At 34.5% G+C, this 16,541-nt stretch overlaps 1 protein-coding gene across 4 annotated transcripts in view; it reads left to right on the top strand.

The window, feature by feature from the left end:
- SCLT1 (sodium channel and clathrin linker 1) overlaps positions 1 to 16,541 on the top strand; it is a 285,252-nt gene that overhangs the window by 22,220 nt on the left and 246,491 nt on the right. For all 4 annotated transcript variants that reach the window (XM_060105958.1, XM_060105954.1, XM_060105951.1 and 1 more), the window contains exon 2: positions 3,296 to 3,360. In XM_060105958.1, the coding sequence (XP_059961941.1) occupies positions 3,331 to 3,360 (30 nt within the window). In that variant the 5' untranslated portion in view covers positions 3,296 to 3,330. The remainder of the gene's footprint in view (positions 1 to 3,295; positions 3,361 to 16,541) is intronic.

Raw genomic sequence — 16,541 nt, 5'->3', positions numbered from 1 at the left:
CTTAAAAATTACCAGCCTAACATAGTCCTTATGACAAAGAGGCATATTTTAGAGTGGTATATTCTCCTCTTCAGCTTCAGTCTTTTGAAAGTTGTTGAGACTTACTCTTATTTATTTATTTATTTTAATGTTTAGTTTTTCTTCTTTTTTTTATTGAAGTATAGTTGCTGTGCAGTGTTATATAAGTTACCGGTGTACAATTTTTAGTGCTTCACAATTTTTAAAGGTTATACTCTATTTATAGTTATAAAGTATTGGCTGTATTTCCCATGTTGTACAATATACCCCTGTAGCTTATACCTAATAATTGTACCTCTTACTCCCCTACCCCAATATTGCCCTCCCCTCTTCACTCTCCCCACTGGTAACCACTAGTTTGTTCTCTATATCTGTGAGTATGCTTCTTTTAGGTTATGTTCACTAGTTTGTTGTATTTTTTTAGATTCCACATATAAGTGATATCATGCAGTATTTGTCTTTTGGTGTCTGACTTATTTCACTAAGCATAATGCCCTCCAAGTCCATCCATGTTGCTGCAAATGGCAAAATTTCCTTCTTTTTATGGCTGAGTTGTATTCTATCTTCCTTATCCATTCATCTGTTGATGGACACTTAGGTTGCTTCCATATTTTGGCAATTGCTAATAATGCATGCTGTATGTACACCTGAAACTAACACAACATTGTAAATCAATTATACCCCAATAAAATTTTTTAAAAAATAATGCATGCTATGAATTGGAGTGCATGTATCTTTTCGAATTAGTGTTTTTATTTTTATAAGATATATACCCAGGAGTGGAATTGCTGGGTCATATGGTAGTTCAATTTTTAGTTTTTTTGCGAAACGTTCATACTGTTTTTAACAGTGACTGCACCAATTTACATTCCCACCAACAGTGTACAAGTGTTCCTTTTTCTCCACATCCTGGCCAACATTTGTTATGTATGTTCTTTTTGATGATAACCATTCTGACAGGTGTGAGATGATATCTCAATGTGGTTTTGATTTGCATTTCCCTGATAATTAGTGATGTTGAACATCTTTTCATGTGCCTATTGGCCATCTACATTTCCTCTTTGGAAAAATGTCTATTCACTACTTATGCCCCCTTTTTAATCAGGTTATTTGTATTTTTGATGTTGAGTTGTATGAGCTGTTTATATATGTTGGATATTATTCCCTTATCAGACATATCACTTGCAAATATTTCATTAAATAGGCTGTCTTTTCATTTTGTTGATGGTTTCCTTTGCTGTGCAAAGCTTTTAAGTTTGGTTAGGTCCTATTTGTTTATTTTTGGTTTTATTTCCTTTGCCTGAGGAGAAGGATCCAAAAAAATATTGCTGAAATTTATGTCAAAGAATGTTCTGCCTTTGTTTTCCTCTAGGAGTTTTATGGCTTTCACTGTTACATTTAGGTCTTTAAACCATTTTGAGTTTATTTTTGTATATGGTGTTAGAGATGTTCTAATTTCCTTCTTTTACATGTAGCTGTCCAGTTTTCTCAGCACCACTTATTGAAGAAACTGTCTTTTATCCATTGCATAGTCTTGCCTCCTTTGTCATAGATTAATTGACGATAAGTGCATGAATTTATTTCTGGGCTCTCCTGTTCCATTGATCTATGCTTTTGTGCCAGTACAATACCGTTTTGGTTACTGTAACTTTGTAGTATAGTCTGAAGTCAGGGAGTATGATTCCTCCACCTCTGTTCTTCTTTCTCAAGATTGTTTTGGCTATTTGTGTTTCCGTACAAACTTTAAAATTATTTGTTCTAGGTCTATGAAAAGTGCCATTGGTATTTTGGTAGGAATTGCACTGAATCTGTAGATTGCCTTGAGTAGTATGGACATTTTAACAATATTGATTATTCCGATCCAAGAACACAGTATATCTTTCCATATGTTTGTGTCTTCAATTTCTTTCATCAGTGCCTTATAGTTTTTAGAATACAGGTTTTTTGCCTCCTTAGGTAGGTTTATTCCTGGGTATTTTATTCTTTTTGATACAGTGGTAAATGGGATTGTTTACTTAATTTCTTTTTCTGATACTTTGTTTTTAATGTATAGAAATGCAAAAGAAATGCAACAGATTTCTGTATATTAATTTTGTATCCTGTAACTTTACCAAATTCATTGATTAGCTCTAGTAGATTTTTGGTGGCATCTTTAGGATTCTCTATGTGTAGTATCATGTCATCTGCAAACAGTGACAGTTTTACTTCTTCTTTTCCAATTTGTATTCCTTTTATTTCTTTTTCTTCTCTGATTTCCATGGCTAGGACTTCCAAAACTATGTTGAATAAAAGTGGTGAAAGTGGGCAACCTTGTCTTGTTCCTGATCTTAGAGGAAATACTTTCAGGATGAAGTTAGCTGTGGGTTTGTCATATATGACCTTTATTTTGTTGAGGTATGTTCCCTCTGTGGCTGGTTTCTGGAGAGTTTTTATCATAAATCATTGTTGAATTTTGTCGAAAGATTTTTCTGCATCTATTGAGATGAACATATGGCTTTTATTCTTCAGTTTGTTAATGTGATGTATCACATTGATTGATTTGTGAATGTTGAAAAATCCTTGCATCCCTGAGATAAATCCCACTTGAATATTCAAAAACTTAAAAGAGACTTACCCTTTTGTCAGCAAATTATCAGTTTTAAATGTTCCACGTGATCTTGAAAGAATGAGGTTTGTATATTTGTTGGGTGCTTTGTTCTATTGTATGTTGCTTTTCTTGCTTCAAATAAAAATATTACCTTGTACTTGCTCAGAGTTCTGAGCTTTTCTGGATCTTCTTTTCCATTGTCTCTTGCCCATTCCTGCTTAATTTGGATACTTTGTCCTGCAGTTTCTCCTCTGTGTGGAGGTTTGTCCTGGAAGAGAATTCCAGCAGATTTTAACTTCTAAACAGGAATGGTTTAGCCTTATCTTTCCAACTCTTTTCACTTCTAGTAGCAGGAATAAAAAGTAAATGTGGAGAATATTTTTTTGACTTCAGTAACCTGAAGAGCAAACCAGGAGAGACTGAGAATTAAAATTTATAGGATCAGAAACATTAGTTCTTTGTAGCTGTTCTTTTTCCCATTGGTAGTAGTTATTTGGCTTAGGTGTATAGAATGGCCTAGTTTTAAATTCTAAAATGGTGTGTTAAGATTGATGATTCATTTTATTTTGAACAACAGTGGCGACTAGCAGTTTTGCATTAGATGTATCAAATAATATCTACTTTATTTCTACTTTTTAAAAGTTGAACATTACGCAGTTAACTACAGATTGGTTCTTCTCTTTGTTTCAGATCAAAGGCTAAATGAAGTTCTTAGACGGTATCAAATGGAAATTTTCAAATATTCATTGGTACAGGTATGTAAATTAAATTGAGGCCTAACAAATTAAGTACAAATTTGGTTGTAAACATCTCAACATGAATACAAATGTGGAATAAATGCTACCTAGGATTATTCCATGTGAAGTGGCCCGTAGCACTTTAAAAGTTTGCTTACAACTTTGATTCTTGTAAGGAGGAAAACTTGTTTCGTAGAAATTGTATTTTTCCCCCCAGAGTTGGAGATTACATATTATGTATAGTGTTAAAATGTCCGAGTTCTAAAAGAGAATTCATTAGACTTTTGAAACATCCTAAATAGGTTTCTCAAGATACATCCAACTGTAAACTTTAACTCTGAATTCTTGTAAATTATAACAGAGCATAAACTAACTCAAAACAGTAAATAATATATGGTATTGTTTTAATATTTTTTTCTTGGTGTATTTTTTAATTTAAATTTTGTGTTAAAAAATTTTTTTTTGACCAATAAGGTATACTTACTGGTGGACTCTGAGTTATAGGATATTAAAAGAAAGATATCTCCTAGATTAGTGGTAGTTCTCCACTGAATCAATAAAGAAGTGGTTTGCTTTTGACATAAATAAATCTTGTAATTAAAACTGAAATTGCTTTTAAGAAATTAAAAGGAAGTTGTTTTTAAGATACTAGGTGATAGAAAATCTTTCATAATCCAATAGCCTCTAAATTTTGCTTAGATTCTTAGGTTCTTTTGCTTCTGCTTAATGTCATATAGAATATGCCTGAAGAGGGAGGATTCAAACAAAAGATTGATTTTAAAGCCTAAGAAGACCTTTGGGCATGGAATTGCATCATATCTCCTGGAATCTGTGGCTGACTTGATTATGAAAGATGGTTTTACCAGATAAAATAATGACCCTCGATAGCCCTTTAAGTGTCCCTGCATTGTGTACTGTGATTATAATTAATTAAAGCCTGATGGTAACATACCAAGTAGGGAAAAGTTTTCCCTTATTTAGTAGTGTACTCTTCAGTGAAATTATATAGCTCCTTTAATTATTTGAAGGTACACATTCTTCTCTTACGTGCACTATTCTTGTAGTCATAAGTCAAATCTAGATTTCTGTTTCTTATTTTTAGTGTTAGTATATTGTTACTGCCTGATTCCTTTGCAGTCTACCATATCTTCAGAACATGTTGCTGTCTCAAGACTCTAGTCCTCATGGGTCTTGCCTTTCATTGGGTAGTTTGCACTAGTGAGTGTGAGTTGATATGAGAGCATGAAAGCGAGTTTAATCTGCTTTCTAGCAGAAACGTCCATATCCTTGGTGATATGTAGTTCATCCTTGGGGATTTTTCACCCCAGAAGCATTATTCTGATTTCTGATAAAATGCTCAGGAGGAATTTCTTTCTTTGTTGTTGTTTTGTTTTTGTTTTCTGTTTATTTTGTGGTAAAGGAAGACATAGAAGTAGGAGTTAAACTGTTCATTATCAGAGAATAAATGGGACCCAGGAGCACTGGCTCAGATCTCGTCACTGTAACTTTAGTCGTTGCTACTAGCAACAGAAATTCTTCATAAATTTGTTTGCCCTTTTTGTTCAGCTGCATTTCCCAAGTTCCTAGAACAATTCTTGTTAGATACTCAATAAATATTTGTAGGATTAATTAAGCAGCTGTATCGTTCCTCTTCTTGCCTCCTACCTACGTATCTTCCATCATTATTTGAGCTCTGTGTGCCAAATACAGTGAAAGTGGAGATGTAAAAAGTCACGATCAGCTTGGGAAATACAAATAGTTCATGCCTTTTAGTTCTGTTTTTCAAAATAAAGTTCCAATGAACTGTCCCTTCTTTCTCACACGAGGTACCATAAAATTGCCAGCTCTTGTGTTAAGTGGACATATCTTATGAAACCTTTTTCCAGTATCAAAAAAACAAACCTGCAAGAGTTGGATATTTATTTCTTACATTTTAAGTTGGCACTTCAAACATAATTTTCTATAGAAACTATTATAAATGATAGTTAAAATTCTTTAATACTATTACTACATAATGATCATTTAGACTTCTTTTGGATCAAAGTAAGTTCTGTGGATTGCCTTAAGATTTTTTTTTTTTTTTTTTTTTGCGGTACGCGGGCCTCTCACTGTTGTGGCCTCTCCCGTTGTGGAGCACAGGCTCCGGACGCGCAGGCTCAGCGGCCATGGCTCACGGGCCCAGCCGCTCCGCGGCATGTGGGATCTTCCCGGACCGGGGCACGAACCCGTGTCCCCTGCATCGGCAGGCGGACTCTCAGCCACTGCGCCACCAGGGAAGCCCCGCCTTAAGATTTTTTGTATAGCATTATTTCTTAGGAAAATACAGGATACCTTTCTAATAACTAATGATACATAAATTCTGTGGATTTAAACAGAAACTTGGAGTCTTCCAATGTGTTGAATAGTTCATATATTTAATATATTTGGTTCATAATTCATTCATCTTTAAGAAAAAAACCTTTTCCCTTCTTATAATTGTATGAACTTTTTAAAGATACTTCATTTTATTTATTTTAATTTTATTTTATATTGGAGTATAGTCAATTTGCAACATTGTGTTAGTTTCAGATGTACAGCAAAGTGATTCCTATATATACATATATATATACACACATATATCCATTCTTTTATGTGTGTATATATGTGTATATATATATATATATATATATATATACACACACACACACACACATATCCATTCTTTTTCAGATTCTCTTTACATATAGGTCATTACAGAATATTGAGTAGAGTTCCCTGTGCTATACAGTAGGTCAGTCCTTGTTGATTATCTATTTTATATATAGTAGTGTGTATCTGTTAATCCCAACCTCCTAATTTATCTCCCCCCGCCCCAACCTTTCCCCTTTTGTAACCATAAGTTTGTTTTCGAAGTCTGTGAGTCTGCTTCTGTTTTGTAAGTAAGTTCATTTGTATCATCTTTTTAGATTCCACATATAAGTGACATCATATGGTATTTGTCTTTGTCTGACTTACTTCACTTAGTATGATAATCTGTAGGTCCATTCATGTTGCTGCAAATGGCATTATTTCATTCTTTTTTATTTTTTGAAGAACTAATGGCTTTATTCAAAAATTTAAGAATCAGCAGCACTAGGAGGGGTTGTACAAAATGGAGGGTTTTTATAGGTAGAAGGAAGGGAGGGAGCGAGAAGGTATTAGTAAATGAAAAGAAAGGATTGTTTCAGGCCAGGTCTTCTACCAGGACCAGAACTGCAGGGGTCTTTCTCAGGAAATTTCAGTTGGACTGTTTTAAAGGTCACATCTCTGGGAGGGGTTGAAACTGGCTTGGTTTGCTGTGATGGGGGGTGAGTGACCTCATTTGGGGCTTGTTATTTCTTTTTTAACACTTGGTATAATGGCATTATTTTGCCTTTCCCTGATGAATAGTGATGTTGAGAATATTTTCATATGCTTATTGGCCATTTGGATGTTCTCTTTTATGACGTTCCTGTTTAAATATTTTGCCCATTTAAAAAATTGGGTTGTTTGCCTTTTTAAAAAAATTTTTTATTGGAATATAGATGATGTACAATGTTGTGTTAGTTTCAGGTGTACAGCAAAGTGTATTAGTTATACATATACATATATCCACTCTTTTTTAGATTGTATTCCCATGTAGGTCATTACAGAGTATTGAGTAGACTCCCCTGTGCTATACACTAGGTCCTTATTAGTTATCTATTTTATATGTAGTAGTGTGTATATGTCAATCCCAATCTTCCAACTTATCCCTGCCTCCCTTTTCCCCCCGGTAACCATAAATTTGTTTTCTACATCTGTGACTCTATTTCTGTTTTGTAAATAAGTTCATTTGTGCCATATTTTAGATTCCACATATAAGCGATATCATATGATATTTGTCTTTCTCTGTGTGACTTACATCACCCAGTATGAGAATCTCTAGGTCCATCCATATTGCTGCAAATGGCATTATTTCGTTCTTTTTTATGGCTGAGTAATATTCCATTGTATATATGTACCATATTTTCTTTATCCATTCCTCTATTGATGGACATTTAGGTTGGTTCCATGTCCTGTCTATTGTAAACAGTGCTGCAGTGAACATTGGGGTACATGCATCTTTTCAAATTATGGTTTTCTCCAGTTATATGCCAGGAGTGGGATTGCTGGATCATATGGTAGCTCTATTTTTAGTTTTCTAAGGAACCTCCATACTGTTGTCCATAGTGCTGTACCAATTTACATTCCCACCAACAGTGTAAGAGAGGGTTCCCTTTTCTTCACACCCTCTCCAGCATTTATTGTTCATAGATTTTTTGATGATGGCCATTCTGACTGGTGTGAGGTGATGCTTCAGTGTAGTTTTAATTTGCATTTCTCTAATAATTAGTGATGTTGAGCATCTTTTCATGTGCTTTTTGGCCATCTGTATGTCTTCTTCGGAGAAATGTCTATTTAGATCATCCGCCCATTTTTTGATTGGGTTTATTTCATTCTTTCTTATGGCTAAGTAATCCATTGTATATATGTACTAAAGATACTTTAAATAACTAGTTTCTTGAATGATCCCTTCAGGGTGTTGTGAAATTTAGTTGTCTTTCTTTGACTATGTTGTGTTTTCTATATAAATAAAAAGTATTTCAAGTCACATCACTTTCTAAGAGTGTAGTAGTAGGCACTGGATGACAAATATTCAAAGATAAGAAAAATATTTTATTCAAGAAGGTGAGTGGGAAATATCCCTTTTTTCCCCATTTCTTTCATCCTACTTTTATTCCCCCTTAAATCCCTGCCTTTTCTCACATGAAAGCTAATTAAATCCTCTTTGTAACTTATGCCACACTAGTATGTGTGTACTGAAGTGTAGGATTAGTGTTTTTGTTCTCTTTGTACTTGCTGGAGGAACAGGGTGGAATATTAAAATAAGTTTATTTTCTCTGAAAGCTCTTTTAAAAGTGTCTTGGGACATCTTTTTCTACTTGTTACCCCTTGAACTCAAAATTAAAGTTAAAAAAAATTGAGAGAGTCTGCTGGGGAAGAAAGGAAATAACATAAACTAGAAAGAAGAGGAAGGAAGAAATAAATATAAAAGTGTGGTGCTGGAGGTATGAGTTTGTTATGGAGGGGAAAGACAGTCATTGTGCATATTTATTCACTGATTCAGCAAACATTAATGTGTTAATTCAATAAATTTTGAGTGCATGACTGTGCTAGGTAAGCTCTGGGGACAGAGCTATGAATAAGATAGACAAAGGATCCTCCTTCAATGGAAGAATATGAATGAATGAATGAATGAATGAATGAAAACTGTGATAACCTATGAACAAAATAAACAGATGCTGAGATAGAGATCAAAGTGCATGTTATGTGGTGGTGACTGAGACCCGTTTTTGGTAGAAAAGTCAGAGAAGGCTTCTCTAAGGCAGTTAACATTCAAGTTGGCACTGAAAGTGAAGAACAAGTCAAAGAATGGACCAAAAAGAGGCTCTGAGGCAGGAAGAAATTTGACATGTCCTGTATAGTATATAAGAGCTGGTCCAATTGTAATCAAATAATAGTTATTGGAAATTTACATTGAAGGAATAGTAGGGCTACTCCTGTTGATCATGAGTTTAAAAATATAACACTTAATAGATAAAATATAACAAACCACTTTTACTATTTAAGTTAAATTATTAGCTTTCTAGACCAGTGCTGTTCAGTAGAACTTCCTGTGATCATGGAAATATATAATTCTGTACTGTTCAATATGGTAGCCAGTATCACATGGGGCTTTTATGCACTTGAAATTAGGCTAGCACAACTTACAGGTCTTTTATCTAATTTTCTCTTGAAAAATGAAATTTAAATTTGAATAGACTAATGTGACTTATGGCTATTGTGTTGGCCAGTGCAATTCTAAACTCTCCATGTGATGAATTACTCAGGTAAAACCTTGGAGAGTTGATTTTACATCATCCCATGATTAAGATAGAAAATCAATAATTCAGTACTTTAAAGAGTCTGAGTGTAAGTCTATCAATTTCTTAGGTTGTACATCAACCTTTCTTAATAAATGATGAAAACAGTCTCCTCATGATATGAATGAAAGGTGTAGGGGTTTGCTGCAACCCTTTAAAATGTATGAGAACACCTTCACAAAATGCTAATCGACCTATACTTTATTTTCTTCCAAAGGATAGAGGAAAGGATGCCATTTACTTATTTGATAGCCAGTGTTAATGATTAAAGTCAGGGGCGCAAAATTAAACGTTCAGAACTGTAATTACAGTACTTAGAGAGTATGTAGTTTTGCTAATTAGAGGAAGAAAAGTGTCCAGAAAATTTGTTTACCTGACTACAATCAAATATTATTGGCATTCTTTCTGTGATATATCATCACTGTCATCTCAGGAAGTCATCTTGAGATCAAAATAGATAGAAATTAATTGTACAGTATCCATTTTTCCAGATTCATAAAATTCTGTAAATGTTTCTTTTCTTTAGTGTAGTTTGTTTAAATTTTGTTTTAGAGAATATAAAAAGTCTTATAAATGCTTTATAGTCAATTTCAATCTTATTTTCCCAACCTGATTTTTTCCCACTAGGCCTCTAGTTACTAACTAATGCAGTCTCTTATTCCAGAAGTTTTGCTAGCAAGTGGGAAGGGATTGCCGAATCTGTATTTTTATTTTCAAATATTTTTCTTATGTTTTGATTTATTACATTTATTTCCAGAATCTTATAGCTTTTATAATTACTTTAGATTATTGGGTCATCTATTCTTACATTTGTATTTCCTTAGCAACTATCACTAGAAAATAGTTATGGAGCAGTGTCTTCACAGAATTCACTTTAACCAATATATATTGAGCACCATCTTGATGTAAGGCACTGTGCTGGGGACTTTAGCAATATAAAGGTATGTAAAATAAAATAACGATTTCAAAGGAACTTAGAGACTAATGAAAATATGGGATGAGAAATATTAAATAATTAGGTAAAAGACATCTTATTTGAATCTTAAGAACTTTAAAACCAAATATGGGTATTAAGAGAAAAAAGGAGATCATATATAGTTGGAGAAATCTGGGAAAGTTTCCTGAAGGATGTGAGGCATAGTTGCTGGGCACTGATAAATAGGTGTGATTTCAAAAGAACTTCAATGGGGGCCAAAAGAGGGGATAGTGAAGAGCATTGCAGATGGACCCATTGGCATGATGAGAAGCCAAAGGAGGTGAGAAAATGAGAGTTGTATTTAGCGACTAAAACATACTTCAGTTTGTGTAATTCTTTCACATGTGAAGAAGTAATTGAAAGTAACATTAGGAAGGGTAGGTTGTTTCCACATTGTAGAGGACATTGAATGGTTAAGTTTAATAGTTTGGATTTAATTTAATAAGCACTAGAAGATTACTAACTAGTTTTTAGAAGAATGGTTTTCTGAATAATCTGGAAGAAATTCATTTATTTGTTTATCACTAATTTATTGTGCATCTATTATAAATAAGTCATTGTGTTAGACTCTTGATAAAATAGTAGTACAGGCATGGTGCTATCTATAAGGTAGGTTAAAGTGGAGAGAAACATGATAAGAATAACAACTAGGAAACATAATTGATGGGTGGGAGGATAATAAGGGCTTGAATTATTATTTTGCAAAATGTCAGCCATCTTCAACTATCAGTCATAACACTGGTAGTTGATTTTGATTTTATAAAAATTTCTAAGAAATTTGAGAAATAATATTTTTAAAGTTTAAACTACAGTTGACCTTTGTACTGTGAGGGTCCTCTTAGCTGCAGACTTTTTCCAAAAAATATAGTACCTGTGTTTTCATTTTGCAAATCTTTAAATTAGGTAAGTATGGGCAAAGGTTTGTGTTAGATTAGATATTACAATATGTGGAATCAAAAGAACTAAGGTTTGAGTCCTGATTCTATCCAGATTGTTTCAGCTTCCTACCCTTGAGTGAGTCATTTATCAGTTCCTTTGTTTTTGAGGCAGAGATAGCAGTTATGTGGATTTTCAGCTGCTGATCAGCACCTCTACCTGCCAAGTTGTTCAAGGGCTGACTGTATTATTTATCCCAAGAAGCTTTTAAACTACTGAACAATTGAAAATTAAAATATCACTTGTCTCTCAATTAATTCTTTAAAAATTACAATAAATTTTTCAGTGGTCTTGGATTGAATAAATCATTCCTTGAAGTTACATAGACTGTTGGATGCATTTATTCCTTAACTCGTCAAGTTCTCTCTGGAAGGCTACCTTTCTTTTAGTATAATCCATTTCATAGTTCTTCTGGATCCATGTGAACAGAAGTGTTTTCAGTACTATATATGCACTAATAATTTTACTAAATATGCTCATATATGAAATCATTTTGTTGTATCATTTGGCAGGTTTTAAAATTAAATATAAGTGATACACTATATGTGTCCTTCGGCAAAGCTTGCTTTTTTTGTTCAACATTATTTTAAAATATTTGATGCATATATCACCAGTTCGTGCACTGTAACTGCTGTCTACTGCATTCCATCATATAACTCTACCACAATTTATTTATCCATTCCCCTGGTGAAGGACATTTAGGTTTTGTACAATTTTTTCATCTTGCTGTAATGCTTAAACACATTCTTGAACATGTCTCCATATACACATGTGAGAGTTTTTTTAGGTTGAATACTTAAAATTGGAGTTTTCTCATCTTCAGGCTTACTAGAAATTGCAAGAGGGCTCTTCAAGGTGATTGTACTAGTTTTCATTCCATTTCAGGGTGTATGAGAGTGCTAATTTTGAAACATCCAACAGGTGGCATTGTCACTCATTTTGTTTTTGTTAGTGTGATTGGTGTGAAGTGATAGTCTAATCATTACAGCTGGAAATGTAGTCTAAGTTGATCAGTTTGGATTTAATTTAATAAGTGACAGTATAATCACTACAACTGGAAAATAAATTGTCATGTAATTGTTAGTTTTAAGGTTAGAATTCACACTTGGTATACTTTGGTATTCTGTGAATCTAAACTCCATAGTCTCTGCAAGATATTGATGGTTTGAAGCCTTTTTTTTTTTTCCCCCTCCTAAGAGACCCTCTCAAGCCATCTTCTAATTCAGGGCTTAGCAAACTATATCCCACTGACTAAATCTCACCTGCCATCTGTTTTAGTAAATAGAAATTTATTGGAACACAGCCACACTCATTTGTTTACGTATTGTCTACGGCCTCTATTGTGCTACAAGGGCAGGGTTGAATAGCTGTGAGAAACACCTTGTTATTCACAAAACCTAATAAGCTTACTGTCTGGCCCTTTACAGAAAACTTTGCTAACTCTTATTCTAATTCAACTATATTATAAAAAGTAATTATATTAAATGTGAATGAACTAAATACTCCAACTATGTAAAACATAAGCACACACACAAATCCAACTATGTCAACAACAGAAAGATTTAAAAGAAAAGGATAGAAAAAGTTATACCATGAAAATATTAACTAATAGAAAACAGACATAGCTCTAGTAACATCAGACAGAGTAGGCATTAGGTAAGAAATGTTGCTTGAGATAAAGAGGAGGGACATCTGCTGAAGGAGTTAAATCACCAGTAAATTATAACAATTCTAAATCCATATATACTGGGATTTCCCTGGTGGTCCAATGGGTAAGACTCCACGCTCCCAATGCAGAGAGCCCAGGTTCAATACCTGGTTGGGGAACTAGATCCCCCATGCATGCCGTAACTAAAGTGTTCACATGCCACAACTAAGACATCTGCATGCCGCAACTAAGAGTAGGCATGCTGCAATGAGGATCCCATGTGCTGCAACTAAGACCTGGTGCATCCTAAATAAATACATACATACATACATATTAAAAAAAATAAATCCATATATACCCAATTGCATAGCTTCAAAATATATAAAAGTAAAAAATATTTTTAATTTAAAGAAGCAAATATAGAATTTCAAGGGAGAATTTAACACACCTCTCTCAACAGGGAGAATAAACAAACAAAAAATTGGTAACAATATAAGAAATACAAACAACATACTTGACAAACTGGATCCAAATGACATATAAAGAACATGGGACTCAACACAAATAGAATACATACTCTTTTCCAGTGCACATGGAACAGTTACCAAAATGGACAGTAAACTGACTCATAAATAGCCTCAACAAATTTCAGAGGATTCATATCATTCATATTTTGTTTTCTGACTACAGTGGAATTAAGGTATAAAGCAACAACAAAAAGATAAACAAGAAAATACTCTATTCCTTTGAAATTAAGCAATATACTTCTAATGACTTCTTGATCAAAGGGAAAATTATAAATGAAACTTGAAAATATTTGAGCTTAATCAAAATTTGACATAGCAAAACTTGTAGGATGAACTTTCATTTCCAGGAAGATGGAGTAGACCTACTTATTCCTATACCTCCTACTAAGTACAGTTAAAAGCTGTGGACACTATATATAAAACAAAGATAAGGCTCAGATTCTTGCCTGTTTGCCTTTTTTTATTTACTTTTCAATCAAAACTTCACACTTTATACAAAAATTAACTCAAAATAGCTCATAGACTTAAGATGTAAAACTGAAAAATTTGGGGGGAAACCAATTGGAGATATCTTTTGGAATCTAGAGCTAGTCAAACAGTTTTTGATACCACAAACATGGTCCATAAAAGGAAAAATGGAAAAATTCAACTTTGTCAATATTAAGAACTTTTGCTATGCCCAAGAGGATGAAAGACATATTACAGACTGGGTGAAAACAATTGTAAACCATATATCCAACAAATTACTACTCTGTAGAAATTATATAGAACTGTCAAAGCTCAAAAGTTAAGGAAAAAAAGAAGAAAAAAGAAAAGAAAACAGGTATACAGTGAGAAATTGGGCAAAAGATATAAACAGTCCTCTTGTTTAAGACACAATACACATGTCAAATAGGCACATGAAAAGATATTCATCATTATTAAAGTTTTACTTTCCTATTGCTGTTCTAACAAGTTACCACAAACTCAGTGACTTAAAACAACACAAAGTGTGATGTTATACTTCTGGAAGTCAGAAGTTTGAAATGGGTCTCACTGGGCCCAAATGAAAGTGTCAGCAGCACTTCCCACTTTCTGCAGGGTATAGAGGAGAATGGGTCCTTCAGTCTCTCCTCCTCCCCATTCTAGAGCTGCATTCCTTGCATTCCTTGGCTTGTGGCCCTTTCCTTCATCTCAAAACCAGCAGCATAGGCATTTGGGCTTCAGTCTTCACCTTTCTTCTGATTCTAATTCTTTCTTGTTCATAAGGACCCTTGTAATTATATGGAGTTCAGCTGTATAATCTCCTCCTCCTGTGATCCTTAATCACTTCCGCAAAGTTACTTTTGCCATATGTCATTAGGATTTACAGCTTCAGAGAATGCGACATAAATATTTTTAGGTGTCCATTATTCAGCCTCCTACAGTTAATTACTAGGTTAATTAAAAAAATTAGAACCATAATGAGATTTCACAACATACCTTCCAGAATGGTTAAAATCAAACATAGCCATAGTGAAAAGTCAAATACTGGGAAGTAGGCAAAAAAATTGGATCAATCAGACATTGCTGGTGAAATGTAAAATGATACTCTGAAAAAAATTTGGCAGTTTCTTTTAAAAAAGTAAACATACAGCCCAGCATTTGTACTCCTGTGCGTTCATCATAGAGAAACCTAAATGAACCATGACAACCTAAATAAACTTACGTTTACACAAAAACCTATACACAAATATTTGTAACAGCTTTGTTCATAATAGCCCCAAATGGGAAACAACCCAGATGTCCTTCATTGGGTGAATGATTAAACAAACTGTGGTACATACTTCCCATGTAATATAACTCAGCACTAAAAAGAAATTAATTATTAATACACATAAAAAATGTCCAGGAAATTATGCTGAGTGGAAAAAAAGACCAATCACAGAAGGTTACATACTTTATTGGTTGCATTTATATAACTTTTTTTTTTTTTTTTCATTTTTGGCTGCTTTGGATCTCTGTTGCTGCACACGGGCTTTCTCCAGTTGCAGCGAGCAGGGGCCACTCCTTGTTGCAGTGTGCAGGCCTCTCATTGTGGTGGCCTCGCTTATTGTGGAGCACAGGCTCTAGGTGCGCGGGCCTCAGCAGTTGTGGCACACAGGCTCAGCAGCTGTGGCTCGCGGGCTCCAGAGCACAGGCTCAGCAGCTGTGGCACATGAGCCCAGTTGCTCCATGGCATGTGGGATCTTCTTGGACCAGGTCTCGAACCCGTGTCCCTTGCATTGGCAGGCGGACTCCTAACCACTGCGCCACCAGGGAAGTCCCTATGTAACATTCTTGAAATGACAAAATTATATAGATGGAGAGCAGATTAGTGGTTGTCAGAGTTCAGGGATAGGGAGGGGTGGGAGGTGGATGAGTGTTGCCGTAAAAGTACAACATTAAGTATCTTTGGGTTATAGAACTATTCTGTGTTTTAACTTAATATCATTATTATGGAAGTGATATTGTACTGTATTGTCTAGAGTTTTGCAAGATGTTACCATTGGGGGAAAACTGGGTAAAGCTATATGACATTTCTCTATTATTTTTTTAAAATTGAAGTATAATTGATATACAAGTTATAGGTGTACAATTCTTAGTGATTCACAATTTATTTTATTTTATTTTATTTTTTTTTATTTTTATTTTTTTTGCTGTACGCGGGCCTCTCACTGCTGTGGCCTCCCCCATTGCGGAGCACAGGCTCCGGACACACAGGCTCCGCAGCCATGGCTCGCGGGCCCAGCCGCTCCGCGGCATGTGGGATCCTCCGGGATCGGGGCACGAACCCCTGTCCCCTGCATCGGCAGGCGGACTCTCAACCACTGCGCCACCAGGGAGGCCCGTGATTCACAATTTTTAAAGGTTGATTCCATTTATAGTTATTATAAATATTGGCTATATTCTCAGTGTTATACAGTATACCCCTGTTGCTTATTTTATACCTAATAATTTGTACCTCTTACTCTCCTACCGCTATATTACCTCTTCCCCATCCTCTCTCCCCACTGGTAACCACTAGTTTGTTCTTTATATCTGTGAGTCTGCTTCTTTTAGGTTATATTCACTAGCTTGTTGTATATCTGATTCCAAGTATAAGTGAGATCATACAGTATTTGTCTTTCTCTGTCTGACTTACTTCACTTAGCATAATGCCTCCAAGTCCA

This window comes from Mesoplodon densirostris, chromosome 1 (assembly GCF_025265405.1).
Source record: "Mesoplodon densirostris isolate mMesDen1 chromosome 1, mMesDen1 primary haplotype, whole genome shotgun sequence".
NCBI lineage: Eukaryota > Metazoa > Chordata > Mammalia > Artiodactyla > Ziphiidae > Mesoplodon > Mesoplodon densirostris.
The sequence above is the reverse complement of the archived record's forward strand: the minus strand, read 5'-3'. Positions and strand labels throughout refer to the sequence as shown.